A 15,864-nucleotide genomic window follows, 5' to 3' on the forward strand; every position below is an offset into this window, starting at 1 on the left:
ATGCTCATATGACCAGGGACTTTACAAAAAAGCTATTTCTGTCAGAGCTGCTACACCCATTGGTCCAAAGGAGAGCGCAAGCATTCAGATTTCCTAGTAGACCCAAAACAGAGGGATAGACTTTGGGAAGAGGAGAAGACAACTACCCTCGTGTGATTAAAAAGAGAGAGAACAGCTGAATAATGGACAAGGTGGTAACTATAAGTAGACAAACATCAGGAGATGTCAGCTCCACTGAATTCATCAGGTGAGGTTTGGTATGTCAGAGTAAATTTGTCACCATTTATTTTCCAACTACTGTATTGTATGGATTAAAATGCACCCCAAGTATCAAAATGAGAATAAGTGTGAGCCTTACAAATAGCGACATACAGTAATTCTTTTCCTCGTCTGCAACGGTTCTCAGGAGCTCATATGCCACTGAGAAGAATCTTGGAATTCTGTCTGCTCTCAAATCACTTCCACAAACCATCCTCAACTCCTGACTACCACAGGGCCTGAGTCGAGGAACAACTCAGAAACATTATTAACAGCAAGAACTCACATGGGATTTAGGTGCTACTCCAACAACTATTTACACATGTCTAGTCTGGGAATTTTCTGAGACAGAAAGAATTTTTCCAAACAAATCCATCTTTTCAGAGACACAAGTCTCACTCAGGCAGCATATGAGTCCCTGGCACTTCATTACTGGTAAGATTTGATCTGAACTTGCAGAGATCCAGGAGGGGATCGCTCTTTGTTCAGCCAAGAATTTTTTTTGTTTTTTTTGTTAATCCCTTCTTCCCTCATCCCCTCTTAGAAATGGCTTCCAATGACACCAAAAACCTGAAAAGATAAATTCTTCAAAAAGCAACTGATTAAAAAAATATTTAAACCCTGTTTTTAAGGAAAGTCTCAGCCAGACTTTCTCTCCCAAACTGCCTTCCTAAATCTAGCCACATTAAAAAGAAGGTGAACATAGCAGAATCCCAAACATTTTGCCTTAGAAGAGAACGTCTTAGGTGGAGAACTATAAAGAGAGCTTTTACCTTTGACTGTTCCTCATCTATTGAAGATTCTTCGGATGCATGGGGAGTGTTACTCAAGGAGCTGCTTCTCTGGTCCTCAGCTGTCACTTCAGAAGGGGCTATTTCTACCACTGACAGTCGACAGCTTTCACTCCTTCCTCCACCCAGTTCCTCCATCCTTGAGTGGGAAAAAGATCGTGACCGCGTTTCTTGAGAAAGCTCTACAAACTTCTCCAGAGCACTAAAAAAATCAATACGATCCGTACTGAAATCTGAGACGTCAGCCTGGCAGCTGGGCTGGGGGCTGGGTGACTCAGGGTCAGGGGACATGGGAAGGTCTTTCAGGCGAGATGTCAATTCTTCCATTGGCAGTAAGTGGACGTTCATGTCTGCTTTCAGTGCATCTGTCTCCAGATCTTCCACTGTGAAGTCTGGGAACTGGTTGGGCATTTCTGGGGCCTGTCCAGGTTGGATTAAGGCTTTGGATGCATGGCAGTTGTCAAGAGGGAATTTTGATTCATTGAGACAACACCCTGATGTACATCCATTGATGTCATTTAGGTTTAATTCATCTTCAATCTGTCCGGCATGAAATTCCCTAGAAGTAAACTCCAAGCAAATCACTCTTTCTTTGGTACGCAGGCCTTTCTGATTTTCATCTTGTGGGACAACATGTTCCACAAAGACAGGAGGTATGGATGGGTGACCTTCCATGGTCTTCACTTCGGCAATCTGGTCTGCTGAGGTGGTGATCTCCTTCTTGTTGAGTTCTAGTCCTGGCTTGCAGATGGGTTCATGGTGGTCTGAGAGGTCGCTATCTGAATGAGATCTCCAGAGTTTGTTATGCCGCTGTTTGCTGTGGAGGACGCACACAGGAAACACGTTAGTCTGGTCCGTGAGAACAATCAGCACCCTCCCAGGAAATCGCTCCCAGATAAGCTTACATCGCAACCTGCAAAATGCTTTGTTAATGCCCAATGGAAGGCAATAAACATGTGCTCAATTTAACTAACAGCAAAAACAAAAGCAAAGCAAAAACAACAAAAACAAATAAATGAGATCTGATTTTTTAACCTATGAGACTGACAAGAGCTAACATGGTTGCGAGCAGCTAGTGTTATTGATAGTATGGCCAAGCAAGCCCTCTCATATACCACTATTGGGAGGAATGTGAATTTTTAAGAGTGAACTCTCTGGTAATAACTCACAAAATTTAACTCTTTAACCAGCAATTTTTCCTTCAAGAATTTTTCTTGGAATATTACTAGTATAAGTGCATAGAGATATATTAAAAGGATGCTCACTGTAACGATATGGTTCTAAAACATTTGACTCCTAAAAAAGATTTATTTAAATTACAGTCCAGCCGAAACCGGTTTGGCTCAGTGGTAGAGCGTCGGTCTGCGGACCGAAAGGTCCCGGGTTCGATTCCGGTCAGGGGCATGTACGTTGGTTGCGGGCACATCCCCGGTAGGGGGTGTGCAGGAGGCAGCTGGTTGATGTTTCTCTCTCATCGACGTTTCTAGCTCTCTCTCTCTCTCCCTTCCTCTCTGTAAAAAATCAATAAAAATATATTAAAAAAAAATAAAAAAAAATAAATTACAGTCCATATACCTCTATGCTATGAGGCTGGTAAAAAAAAAAAAAAAAAAAAAAAAAAAAAAAAAAAAGTCAGGTATTTTAGTGAAATGATGTCCAAGGTATACTGTTAAGCGAAAAAGCATGCCGAACACAGTTGGAATGGTCAGTTCCCATGTTAAAATAAGTATAGGAAAATATCTGGAGGAACATATCCAAACTGGTAACAGTTCTTTTAAGGGAAGGCAAAAATACTTTGAGGAGGGCTTTGCTTTCTATACTCTGTATTTCTATAATTTTTTAAATTCTAAAATAATGAGCATGTTTAACATTCATTAATGATCAGAAAAAAACAAAAAACAAAAACCACACAAACCTAGAACAAAACAGCATTTGAGTAATACAAGGTGAAACAGTTTATGGAAGCTCATTACAAATCCTCATAACTGGGGTGAAGAGCTGATACAGGATTAATCTCTGACATGAAAGTGTGAGGAGGGTGGTAATCTTTCTTGAATTAGAAAACAAAGATGAGGCTAGTAAGCCTGGCAAAAAGGTTGGTAACAGAATGGAAGACAATTAGCAGAAAGCACAGCCCCTTTCATAAGGATCTTTGGATAAAAACCATCAGGCTAAGGCGACACCTGGAAAAGCAGATGGGCCAAAGGAAGACCACACACATCCATCCTTTGGTTTATTTTATGGAGGGAAGGCCTGACGTGGGAAAGATATTTCATTTCAAACCACACTCTTGAACAAAGAAGCACAGTTCTCAAAGCTCTAGCCAAAAGGAGAAAGGTGGCCCTGTGGCTGGTCAGGATCGCCTGCCCAGGGAATAGGTCACTAAATGGCTTATGAGGGATGGTTTCCATGACTTACAAGTTGATGAAGAGTGCCCTAACCGCAGGGTAAAATGGGCAACAGCCCAAAACAACTTATCCTGGGCTCAGGGCCACGCCTGCCTCAGAGGCCTGTAAATCTCTGCTGAGTCATGTGCCTGCACTAATGTGAACCCCTGTTTGTTCTCAAGTCTGCACCTGCTCTCAGCTCCCCGTGCCTGTCTGCTGCTTGGGTGGGGATCTTTCTGACTCAGGCCTGCACAGCAAAAGGATGCTTTTCTGAGTAGGTCAATCTGTTTATGAAGGCAAGCTATAATCAATTAGTTGGGTGTAAAGCAGGGTTTTCATTCTTTCCAAGATGCAAGAACTCAGCCACCCCTAGGAGGAGACAACACATCACACATCCCAACGAGTGAGTGGCAAGCTGACTGGTTAGATAGATGAGGCCTAAGCACTGTGATCAACCCAGGCCAATGTGCTTCCCTTTTAAGTTTCTTCTTTCATATACAGACACCCTTGTTTTCTGATCTAAATATGACTATGTTCTTCAATTTCCAGCCCTCACCTATATAAGCATGTTCAAACCTGCACCGATTCCTCTTAGCCACCATGGCAGGACAATTCCCATCATGCAAATGACTAGCAAGTCATCTCAGGGAGTTGCTCTCACCCTTCTAATAATGTGAAAGAACATCTTGTCAGTCAACAGGCAAATGGGATGTTTTCATGACCCCAATAACCCCATACGTATGATTTTTAAAGTTGTCTGCAAATCCTGAAACAATCAGGAGGGAATGAGATACTGAAGTTACGCTAATAGGCACACACAGTGCATGTTGCAGAGGAACTGGCTGGCATCATTGGCCCAGCAGGATTTCTTTCTCTTCCTGGAGGAGATAATCACCAGAAAATATTGGGTCAGGGCTCTGGAATTACATTAACACCTACTTGTAAAGGAGAAAGAAAACCCCCAGTCTGAAGATAGGTCTGATTCTGCCACCTTTTTCATTTTGCAATAGGACCTGCATGGAGAGTGGTAGGCAGCGCTCTGGTATGGTCAAGATACTCACTGCCAGGGCCTTTGAAACACTGCTGCTCCATGGGCCCTTCCTGATCCTTCCCTCCACTCCCTGCCCCTCAGGGGTTACTAACCTCTGTCCTAAATTTTGTGTTTATCATTGCCTTTCATTTCTTTTTCTTAGAGTCACCACGTTTTATTCTTAATAATATACTTCTCAGGTTGGCATGTTTTGAAGTTTATATAAATGAAATACTGTATGTATTCTACAAGTGTTTTGTTGCCTAACTCTCTGTTTTTAAGATTCATCGATGTGTGTAGCTGTAATTTCAGAGTGAAATTTATTTACCCATCCTGTTGATGAGCAGTTCTGGCTATTACAAACAATATTGCTATGGCCATTCCTGTGCCTGGCACATAATTTGGTTTCTCAAAGGTGTTTTATGTATAGGAGTAGAAAGGTGGGTCACAGGGCATGTATAAGTCAGGTTTTACCTAGAAACACCAAACTGTTTTCCAGTGAAGCTTTTTCCCAAGCCAGTTTATTTTAATGCTCCTTCACTAGTTGGAATATATGGAAGGCATTAGATCATATTTATTATTTTAAACTGTTAATATATTTTTAAAAATATATATTTTATTGATTTTTTACAGAGAGGAGGGGAGAGGAATAAAGAATTAGAAACATCAATGAGAGAATCATCGATCAGCTGCCTTTTGCACACCTCCTACTGGGGATGTGCCCACAACCAAGGTGCATGCCCTTGACCGGAATCGAACCTAGGACCTTTCAGGTCGCAGGCCGATGCTCTATCCACTGAGCCAAACCAGTTTCGGCTAAACTGTTAATATTTAAATTCAGCTGACATCCCCACCTGATTCCAGGTAGGTAGCAAGTAAACAAGTTGCCAAAAAGAAATTCAGAGCTGGTTTGTGGTCTGGATGATGCAACCAACTCCAGTTCTCTTCCACCTGGAGTGGCTTCTGACCTGGGTAAGAATTTGGCCTTTTAGCAAGTGGGTAAGAAGGAAATCTAAATGACAGGATGCACATCATAACCCATTTTCTTGTCTTGACTTGCTTTCTTCCATATTGTTATATGTCTGGGAAAGCACTACTTCTATTGGAGAAAGTTATATAGAGGAAAATACTGCTAAAAATAGAATATCAGTTATAGTAAAATCAGACCGTTTATGGTTACTTCTTAGGGCATTAGGCAGTCTATAGAAATGAGAAGAAAGAGAAAAAGCTTCAATTGAGCATTTTCTGTGTGCTGTGCTTTAAGATTACTTTTCTGAAAAGCTATTAAGAAAATCTTTAAAAAGAAAAGAAAATCCTTTAACGTTGATTGTGATTGGCTGTCACCTGACCAGGACCACATCCTCTTATTCTCGGGTTCCCTCCTGCTGGCTCACCACTGGGCATTGGCTAACTAGACTTCAAAGTCTCCACCAGCAAAGCCAGGGTAAAAGACAACTCTACCTCCTCTGGCCGTGGCGACAGCGGTGTTCAAAGAATCAAAACTGACATCTATGAGGACATGTGGCACAAACTCTCCCTGGCCACCACCCAGTTTTTCTTCCTTGCCTTATACACTGAAACCCAATATCACAGACACATGGTCAGCTTGCAAAAGCCTGAAATCAGAACTTGTCTAATGGAACATAAATCTGCCAGATACCTGCATGATCAGAGTCAACAGGGCTGCTGGCTGTTCAATGGAGGATTTACACACACACACACACACTCACACACACACACACACACACCCTCCTCCTGCCTCATTCCCAGACTATAAAAAATAAAATTAGATATGAATAATATCAGTACCTTTATGATATCCCTTAGGTCTAAGGGAGAATATTAAATATTAGCCTTCTCCAGACTCTTAAAGACACACTGAAATAGGCAAAAAATTTCTTGTATTTCAGAGGGGCTATTACTGTTTGGCTCACAGTGTCACATTCTGATTAAGAGACTGCAACCAATTCATAAATCACTTTGCTACACTTCTCTTCTACCAACAAAGAGGTAAAAGTACCAAGCTAAAAGACTCATAAAGAGTCTGCCACCTCAAGTTAAGTACCCAGTGCCACCCTGGACAACCGCGTGACTAGAGAGTGCTAGAGTCAAGGCTCTGTCTCTCTGGGAAACCACCATATGCTTTCTGGGAGAAGACACGAAACACAAGAGTTAAGTCGCTGGGTAGGAAATGGAATTTCTTTGCAAATAGAATGAGTGAGATTTTTCTAAGGACTGTCCTCTCCTGATTATCTAAGCTGTAAAGCTAGCCAGAGCTCCAGACAATCATAGGAGTCTGGGGCTTCTTCGCTTTTCTAAGCAAGCAGTTCCTGGAGCAGCACTCCAGGTTTGGGCAAGAATCTGCTGGGCCCAATTCACTTGGCAGTTAGCTTGGCAGGTAACTTGCAAGTGCCATTTCTGACAACACATCATAGAGTGCAGACCCTAATGGCTGCTCACCCAGCAGACACCCCCACTGTTTCCCTCACTGGTAGAAGCCTGATTTGGTTGGGGTAGTCAATGTCCCCTGGGTTCAGGGAATGCAGCACTTCCCTAGCACCAGAGCGTGAAGTGAATTTGTTTTAGCCAGCCCAGGACATTCTATTTTCCTGGCAGTGATTAGTTTTAACCACATGACCCAGTCCTGGCCAATCAGACCTGTGGAGAAGTCTATTGGGGCAGTTCTGGGAAAGGTCTCCCCGCAAAATTGAAATGCCCATTCAGCCAGATGCTGAGGAATTTACATGGAGATATCTAGAAATGTGGCAGACATATGGCATTCATGAGGAGACAAGTTCAAGGACCAAACCATTAACCAAGGCAGGCAGACAAGAAAGATGAAGAGTATCCAAGTCTCTGATTACATCACTGAGCCACTACAGTCTAGTTCTGTGCTTCTTGTTACAAGTGATGGCACATGGTCCAACTTTTAAAAATACCTATAGCTTGGTGTTGGGCCAAATATCTTTTGTTTGCTCTTCAGCTTTTCTACCCTACTCTCTGTCCCCAAGGAGGATCTTTGGACCACATCAACAGGCCCCTTTGCCTTCTGACTTTCACAGGGTTGGGCTAATAGACACACTCAGCAGGAGATTGGAGACAGGAGAGTGAAGGCAGACCATTTTTTCCATAGTTTCCTTCTGCAGAGTTACTCCAGGTTGGCTATATTCTTTTTTATTCTTTTTTTATTTTTATATTTTATTGATTTTTTTACAGAGAGGAAGGGAGAAGAATATAAAGCTAGAAACATCGATGAGAAACATCCACCAGCTGCCTCCTGCACACCCCCCACCAGGGATGTGCCCACAACCAACGTACATGCCCTTGACCGGAATTGAACCCCGGGACCCTTCAGTCCGCAGACAGACGCTCTACCACTGAGCCAAACCGGTTTCGGCTCTTTTTTTTTTAAGGTAATATTCTTTTGTAACATTGAATTGCTTTTCATTTTATTCTTTTTAAAATATATTTTCATTGATATCAGAGAGGAAGGGAGAGTGAGAGACAGAGACAGAAACATCAATGATGAGAGAGAATCATCGATTGGCTGCCTCCTGCACACCCTCCACTGGGGACCGAGCCCACAACCTGGGCAAGAGTGCCTGACTGGAATTGAACCCAAGTCCTTTTGGTCCGCAGGCCAATGCTCTATCCACTGAGCCAAACCAGCCAGGGAGGTTGGCTATATTCTTAATTGAAGGTGATTGCTTTTCTCTGAGGTGCCTTACTCTGAAGAAGTCTCCTTCTAGGTTCTAGTAACTGCTCCCTTCCTCTTTGGACCTCAGCTATTACCAATCAGCTATGCTTGATTCCACTTCAATCCCACATCTTTGCCATGTAGTCCCTCTATAAAACCCTCATCAAATAATCTTAATCTGAGTATGCATTTCTTGTTGAGATCTCAATTGATATATTCTATTACTTGCAGATGAAGGCAGCCTGAGTATTCTCCTCTGCACTGGATTCTAGTTCTTAAAATCCAGGAGACATCACAGTACAGGAAATTCCAGTACCACCTGCTGCCCTTCTTTTTAAAAAAAATATATTTTTATTGATTTCAGAAAGAAAGGGAGAGAGAAAAAAAGATGGAAACATCAATGATGAGAGAGAATCATTGATCGGCTGCTTCCTGCACGCCTCCTACTGGGCATCGAGCTCACAACCTGGGCATGTGCTTTTGACCAAATTTAAACCTGAAACCTTTCAGTCTGCAGGCTGACGCTCTATCCACCGAGTCAAACTGGCTAGGGCTATGCTGCCCTTCTTACCCTCATTTAAGATTTTCTTGAAATTTCTTTAACACTTAAGAAAACCACATACGCTAAAAAAACACACACACACAAAAACACACCAACCTAACAGCTTGCAGTAGCCTGGGATTCCAGAATAAATACTGAAATTGGCAGGACATATAGTATCCTTCCTCTCAATGGGTCACGTGAGGACACTGCCTAACATCCGTCATGTGTCTGGGAATATATAATATTTATATCTCAACCAACCCTCAGATGCCTCTTTCTTGTGCCAAAAAGAACTGCTGTGTTCTACCTTCTGATCTAATCTAAAAATGTCATCAATATCTGGCCCCAAAGACCTATAAATTCTCTTTAAGTGGAGGAGACTTTCATAGCCTCCCAGCCTCCTAAGAGAATAGCTCAGATGAGATCATGCCAAGTACTGAGTAAATGGGAGGTTTTTTTTTTAGTGGAAACCATAATGCTGTGCTGTGACCACATTTTCACAATACTTTGGGGGTGGGAGGGTGGTCCCTCTGCCTGGATAGGCTGGAAGGCTATGTAATATTTTGTTCAAGGGAAAAACAGCCCAGATTCAAGAGTCAAGACCAAGTAATGAGACTTACTGGATTAAACTCTGGCACTAGCTCCCAATGCTTCTAGGAAGCAGTGCCTTCACCCTAACAAAACCACTGAGAACATACCTACATGGAAACAACGAAGCAAAATCTAGCACTCCACAGAACTTCAACATGTGGCATCTCTGGAAGCTGATCATTAAATCCAGCTTAATACCTGAATCGTTTCCCTCAGAGCAGCTGAAGGTGGCTTTCACCACCAAAGAGGTTATAAATAATGCAGTGAAACAAATCATTCATTTTATAACCAATTATCTACTTACTGACGGAACAGCTAGTTCTGACTGGTACAAGAAGATGTTCAAGACCTTTACTGGGGACAGAGAAAGACAAATACTGTATGGTGTTACCTATTTGTGGAATCTAAAAAAGCTGAACTCAGAGAAACAGACAGTAGACTGCTGGCTACCAGGTGTAGGGGTTGGGAGAAATGGGTAGATACTTGGCCAATGGGTATAAACTTACAGTCATAAGATTGCCAAGTTCTGGAGAATCTAATGTACAGCATGGTGATAACAGCTAATAATTTATTATATACTTGAATGTTGCTAAGAGAAATATTAAATATTTTTACCACAAAAAAAATGTGTAAAGGGATGGAGATGTTAGCTAATGCTTTGGTGGTAAGCTGTTTGCAATGTATAAATGTATCAAATCAACACACTGTACAGCCTAAATTTACACAATACTGTCAATTATATCTCAACTAGAGGCCTGATGCACAAAATCTGTGCAAGGGGCTTGGCCCTTGCAGCCCCGGATGACTTGCAACCCCAGCTTCATCTGGAAGGATGCCAGGTCTAATTAGCATATTGTGCTTTTATTATTATAGATAGAAGATAGACCTGGGGGGAAAAGGATCAAGTGATGGTTAAGTGCAGTGTAAGTGCTCAGTATATGCTGTTAGTTGAAAGGTCAGATAATGTTAACTGTCTCTGTAAGTACTGAGTTTATAAATAATTTTCCCTTTGTATTTTTTTTTTGTTGCATTTTTATAAAGCATATGCAGGATGAGGCATACATAGACTTACAGTTATTTGTATACAGTGATTAATAATCTCTCTCTCACTCTCCTTTCCTCTATCTCTAGAATCAATGAGAAGCACATCCTCAGGTGAGCATTAAAAAAACACACCAATAGGTCCAGCTGGAGTGGCTCAGTGGTTGGGCATCAACCTAGGAACCCGGAGATCATGCTTCAATTCCACATCGGGCACATGCTCTGGTGGCAGGCTCCATCCCCAGTAGGCGACATGAAGAAGACAGCCGATCAGTGATTCTCATTACTGATGTTCATTCTCTCTCTCTCTCTCTCTCTCTCTCTCTCTTCCTTCCTCTCTAAAATCAATTTAAAAACATGTATTTATATATAAAACCAAGAGGACTATTTCTGGGATGCATATATATGCATCCCAGAAATAGTTCTCTTTATATATATATCCATCCCCCAATTCTGCTAATTTTGTCACATGACCAAAATTACTGGAGTGGACTCAGTGAAATCAAGTACTGGGGAAAAAAAAAAAAAAAAAAAAAGTCCAAGTAGCAGCAGGCACTTTTATTTCTTCCTTTCTTTCTTTTTTATTTTTTTTTAACAAATGGCCCAAACAAATTCTAAGAATTTCAGCTATGCCTAGAATTACCTTGGGAGCAATCAGTATCCATTTTGATAAGAGCACATCTGGCATTAGAAATTGTTGAGAAGTGGGAGGTGGAGGAGGACATAGGTGGGAAAATGGTGATGGAAGGAGACACGTAGGGTGGTGAACACACATTACAATACACAGATGATGTGTTATGGAATTGTACACTGAAACCTATGTGATTTTGTTAACCAATATCAGCCCCAATAAACTGAATAAAAAGGGGGGAAAAAGATATTGAGAAGTGTTTGTTAGAATCTACACCCAGGTGAGAACTGAAATAAGGGAATAGTATTTTCCACCCTTTAAATTACAGGGCGAAAAATAATGTTAGTTTTGATTAAATGCTAATCTTCCACGCTAATCTCAAATGCTTATACTTATTGTGTAAAAATCTGGCTAGGGATACAATTTTTGAACATGTGACACATTCATGTTAGGCTGAGAACCAGCTACAGAGAAGGCCATCTCACCTTTCCCTGGGGATGGAAAAGCTGAGAAAGTCACACTTAAGGACCCACCTTGCCAGCAAGATCCCCTGGTACTCTTCCAGTTGTCTCATGAAGCTGGGGTTGGGCTTAGTCACTGTTCGTCTTTCCTTCACATAGTCATAGGCTCGGTCCAGATTCCAGCCATATTCCTTCATTGCATAGGCAATCACAGTGGAGGCTGAGCGACTCACGCCCATTTTGCAGTGCACAAGGCATTTAGATCCATGTTTCCTAGTTTGGGGTTTGAGGTAAGAGGAAAACACACATGGTGAGTAAAGCCGGGTCCGAAATGTTTCCAAGTTTCCTGTCCTGCCCTTCCATTTTCTTGCTCTGCATCCCATCCCACCTCGTGCACTTGTGTGCATCTATAATCAATGTGCAGGGAGGGTAGGCAATTCTAGTGTACTCAAACAATATTCATTGTTAACAGTAAGCCTCTAATTCATTCAGCAAACATTTACCATGTGTAAGACAACGCACAAGGTACTATGAGGCGAAGTAACATTTTTCCCCTAAAAAGGTAGAATTCAGTGGAAGAAGCAGACAAAGTTCAAAATGGTAATTGAAATGACAGCTGGTCACAGAATGGTAGGGGAGAATTTTCAGTTTAGAGACTGGACCCCCATGGCTGAAGGCCAGTCCCTTTATGGCCCCAGGGCATGCTTCTTGGCAGGCACAGGCATGCTCTTGAGTTACAGGCGTGGCAGTGATTCACCTAATTTACCCAAATGTTCTCAATTGCTTCCAGTTCAAGTTCCAGTAAGGGTTCTGACCCTGGAGGAGAGCACAAACCCAGTGAAACTAATCCTCCTCCGTACTCAGACGTAGCCCCGGATATACTTTTCACAACACCACAACCCATGTTCTGTCTAGGGACTGGCTGTACAACCCGAGGAGCTGGATGAACCATGAGATAAATGCATCATGTGGTTTTTCCAGCAAGGAGGGTGGAATACATAACTACCCCCCTTTTTTTTAATGGGGTGGAAAAACAAGAAAACAAAGTTACCATAAGGTGATACTAAAAAACAAACAAAACTAAACCTCTCGGTCTTAACATGCCAGAGTTTGTTTATCTTAAATATGAGCATTACTTGGTTATGCTAATTCTGCTAATAACACAATGTCTGGCACAGAATAAGCCTTCTGATATTTGCTAAATGTGTGAGCAAACTTATGGATCTGCTGATTAGATCTGTCAGCTATAAGTAGAAACAACATTTTTAAACCTGGGAAAGAATGATTATTCTTATCACTAGTGTCATGGGCTGGAATTCCTCCCAAGTAGCTATTCCAATAAATTTAAGAATGCACGTGTGAGCCTAAAAGGGGAAATCTATTCATCCACTTGCTCACTCTATTATAGTAGATAAGCTTCCTCATGGAGGCTTAGAGCTCTCCTGCTGGAGAAGGAGACACGTGAAACAGTTCAGCACCAATGGAAGGAGGCACAAGTTTAAGTGCCAAAATGAGTGAGCCAAATAAGCTATAGGAATGCAGAGAACAGTCTGGAGTAACTGAAACAACCTCAAAAGGAAGGTAAGATTGACCTCCTATCTGTCAATTAGATGCAAAATGTTGGTGTACTAAGGCTGGTGTGGTGTGTTTGTGTGTTTAGATTATCCCAAAGGAATAGGAAATACTTGTTTTGTTTATGGCGCCACAGGGTTTTCCTTCACACTACAGTGGGAAGCCAACGTGCAGTGACTCAGGTGGAGTTCAGACCTGTGCTCAAATATATTCCCATCAAGCTCTGACAACTTTAATGCATAAAATTTCAGGTCTACTCCTGCAGGCATGGCAAGTGTTCAAACTTGGACAATCTTAAGAAAAATGCAATTATAAAATCCACTTCCATGAAAACATTTATTCATATTGAACTAGGCTTTTTCAAAAAGTGGATGGCTTCTAACTCATGTAACAAAGGAACTGATGTCAGTTTTCAACTAACTCAATTTAAGTCTTCCTCTAACTCCCCGTCACCCAGTGCTGGATTGTCCAGATTGAGCTTGGTATTACAGTAGCAAACCCTAAGCTCACCCATATACAGATTCTGGAATTTAGGGCCCTGATTAGGTAAAACACATGAGGTGCTCAGTGTGTCCCTCAGGAGGCACTCGCTCTCAGATGCAGGAACCTGAGAGTGAGTGCCTGCTTCAATGTAACCTGGGCACCTCATGCATCTCATTCTAATTGCAGCCCTGCTGAAATCACCCTTTCTTCTCACTGGCACTGGGGCCTCACCTTGAACTCTACTCTTTAGCTGTGACCCTGACAACTTGCCTAGACTTTTCCTTAAGGGACTAGGCCAGGGGTCCTCAAACTTTTTAAAGTGGGGGCCAGATCACGGTCCCTCAGAGAGCTGGAGGGCCGGACTATATGAACTACTAATTCCTACTGTAACACCTCGGCTGTGCTCACTGCCCAAAAAACCTGGCGGGCCGGATCAGACTCCTCTGCGGGCCACATGTGGCCCGCGGGCCGTAGTTTGAAGACCCCTGGCACTAGACTATGCCTATATGATCTTGGGTTTAAGTACCATCCTCACCATTTGTTTCTTAACCTCTCTGAACTTTGTCTCTATAGTCTGTCCACATCTATTCAGAAGGATGACAATATCTGCCTCCCTGGGTTTTGGAAAATATTACATGAGGAAATACACGTAAAGTACCTGGCACATAGTAAGTATGCCATGGGTGGCATTATTACTGGGAATCCTATATAATAAAAGTCTAATATGCAAATTGTTTGACCAGGGGTTCAACCACTTGCTATGACGTGCTCTGACCAGCAGGGTGTGGCACAGAGCATGGTGGGCATTGGTGACACGGCACAGGCAGCAGGTGGCAGTGGAGGTACTGCCGACCCCAATGGGCCCCAACAAGAGTGGGATCACAGGATGGTGGGGCAGGTGAGCAGGCGGTGCCAGGCCAAGGTGGATGTGAGTGGGGGCCTGATCGCCCTGCCGATCACCCCCGCAGATGCCAACCAGTGGCAGTGGCAGGGGGTGGGGCCCTGGACTGGGACCAAGAACTGGGGATGGGTGGTGGTGACCAACCTCCTGGGTGGGGGGCTGCGACCTTGCTGGCTACCTGGGGGCCAGGGTGATGGGGATGGAGGTGCGGTGAGAATGTGGGTTGTCCGCTGAGCTTGCTTTCACTCCCCCTGCTAACCTGCCCGGCTTCCATGCAGCACAGCTGGGTGGCCTAGAGGCCCATGCTGTGCCCAGGCCTGCAGAGTCTGGCTGTGTTCACTGCATCTGGGGACTCGGGCGCTGTGACTCAGACGGAGGGGGGAGCGTGGGGGTCTGGGAGCCCAGGTGCTGCCCACGGTCCAGAGGTCAGCTGGAGACATGCCCTTCCATGCCAGACGCTCGCACTTTGATCGCTGGCCAGGTCTAGCTCTATCTATGCATATAAAAGCCTAAGTGACCAGCTGACCAGCCGGCAGCTATGATGTGCAATGACCTCCAGGGGACAGATGTTCAACGTAGGAGCTGCCAAGGGACAGCAACTTTGCAGAGTGCCCTCTTGCACTCTGGGACCCCGCCTGGGGAATGTTGGACTGCTGGTTTTGGCCCAATCCCTGCTGGCCAGCCCAAGGGATTCCACCTGCTGGGGGGACCCTGCTCACTCCACAGACACCCTTTGAGCCCCAGGACTACCCTAGGTGTGGCCGGGGAGGGACCGAGGGAGGTTGGCTCCAGGGTGTGTCCGGCCCATCTCACCCAGTCCTGCCCCACCGGCCACCTTCTAATTAATTTTCTTTCAATGTGCATGAATCTGTGCACCGGGCCTCTAGTAATTTAATAATAGAATATAAAATGTTCTTCAAGAATATAAAGCACTCTTTTAGGTGCTGGTTAGAGACTAAGAGAATGAGCTCAAAGCTAGGGTATGGGAATTTAGGTAACTAGAAGGAAGAATCTCTTAATCATGAAAGTCCCTAAGAGAAGTATGGAATCATTCTTTAAAAAGGACTTTATAAACAGAAGTGCCTGTCACCTGCCAGGGATGATTTGAATGTGATCCCAACTAACGGAGCGTGGCCAACATGCTATGCTCCCTCTATTGAAGGCACAAATAGGATTGGCAAGGAAATCCCCAGGGACTTAAACAAATGAGTGAGCCTGGCCAGGTGGCTCAGTTGGTCATCCCATACACCAAAAAGCTGTGGGCTCGATTCCCCATCAGGGCACATACCTAGGTTGAGGCTTTCTTTGATCCCTGGTCAGGGCATGTAAGGGAGGCAACCAATCGATGTTTCTCTCACACATCAATGTTTCTCTCTCTCTCCCTTCCCTTCTCTCTAAAATCAGTAAGACATATAAAAAAAAATGAGCGCTGACCTATTAATACTAAACACTAAATTAAAATAATTAAATAACTTCA

The 15,864-nt window shown here is 43.4% G+C and overlaps 1 protein-coding gene across 5 annotated transcripts in view; it reads right to left on the reverse strand.

The window, feature by feature from the left end:
• Nucleotides 1-15,864, reverse strand: part of SSH2 (slingshot protein phosphatase 2) — a 209,607-nt gene that overhangs the window by 8,479 nt on the left and 185,264 nt on the right. For all 5 annotated transcript variants that reach the window (XM_084862830.1, XM_084862829.1, XM_084862833.1 and 2 more), the window contains 2 exons: nt 11,504-11,704; nt 1,032-1,866 (listed from right to left, as the gene is read on the reverse strand). In XM_084862830.1, coding sequence (XP_084718956.1) covers nt 1,032-1,866; nt 11,504-11,704 — 1,036 coding nt within the window. The remainder of the gene's footprint in view (nt 1-1,031; nt 1,867-11,503; nt 11,705-15,864) is intronic.

The sequence above is a fragment of the Pipistrellus hanaki genome (genome assembly GCF_964339955.1).
Source record: "Pipistrellus hanaki genome assembly, chromosome: 16".
NCBI classification, from domain to species: domain Eukaryota; kingdom Metazoa; phylum Chordata; class Mammalia; order Chiroptera; family Vespertilionidae; genus Pipistrellus; species Pipistrellus hanaki.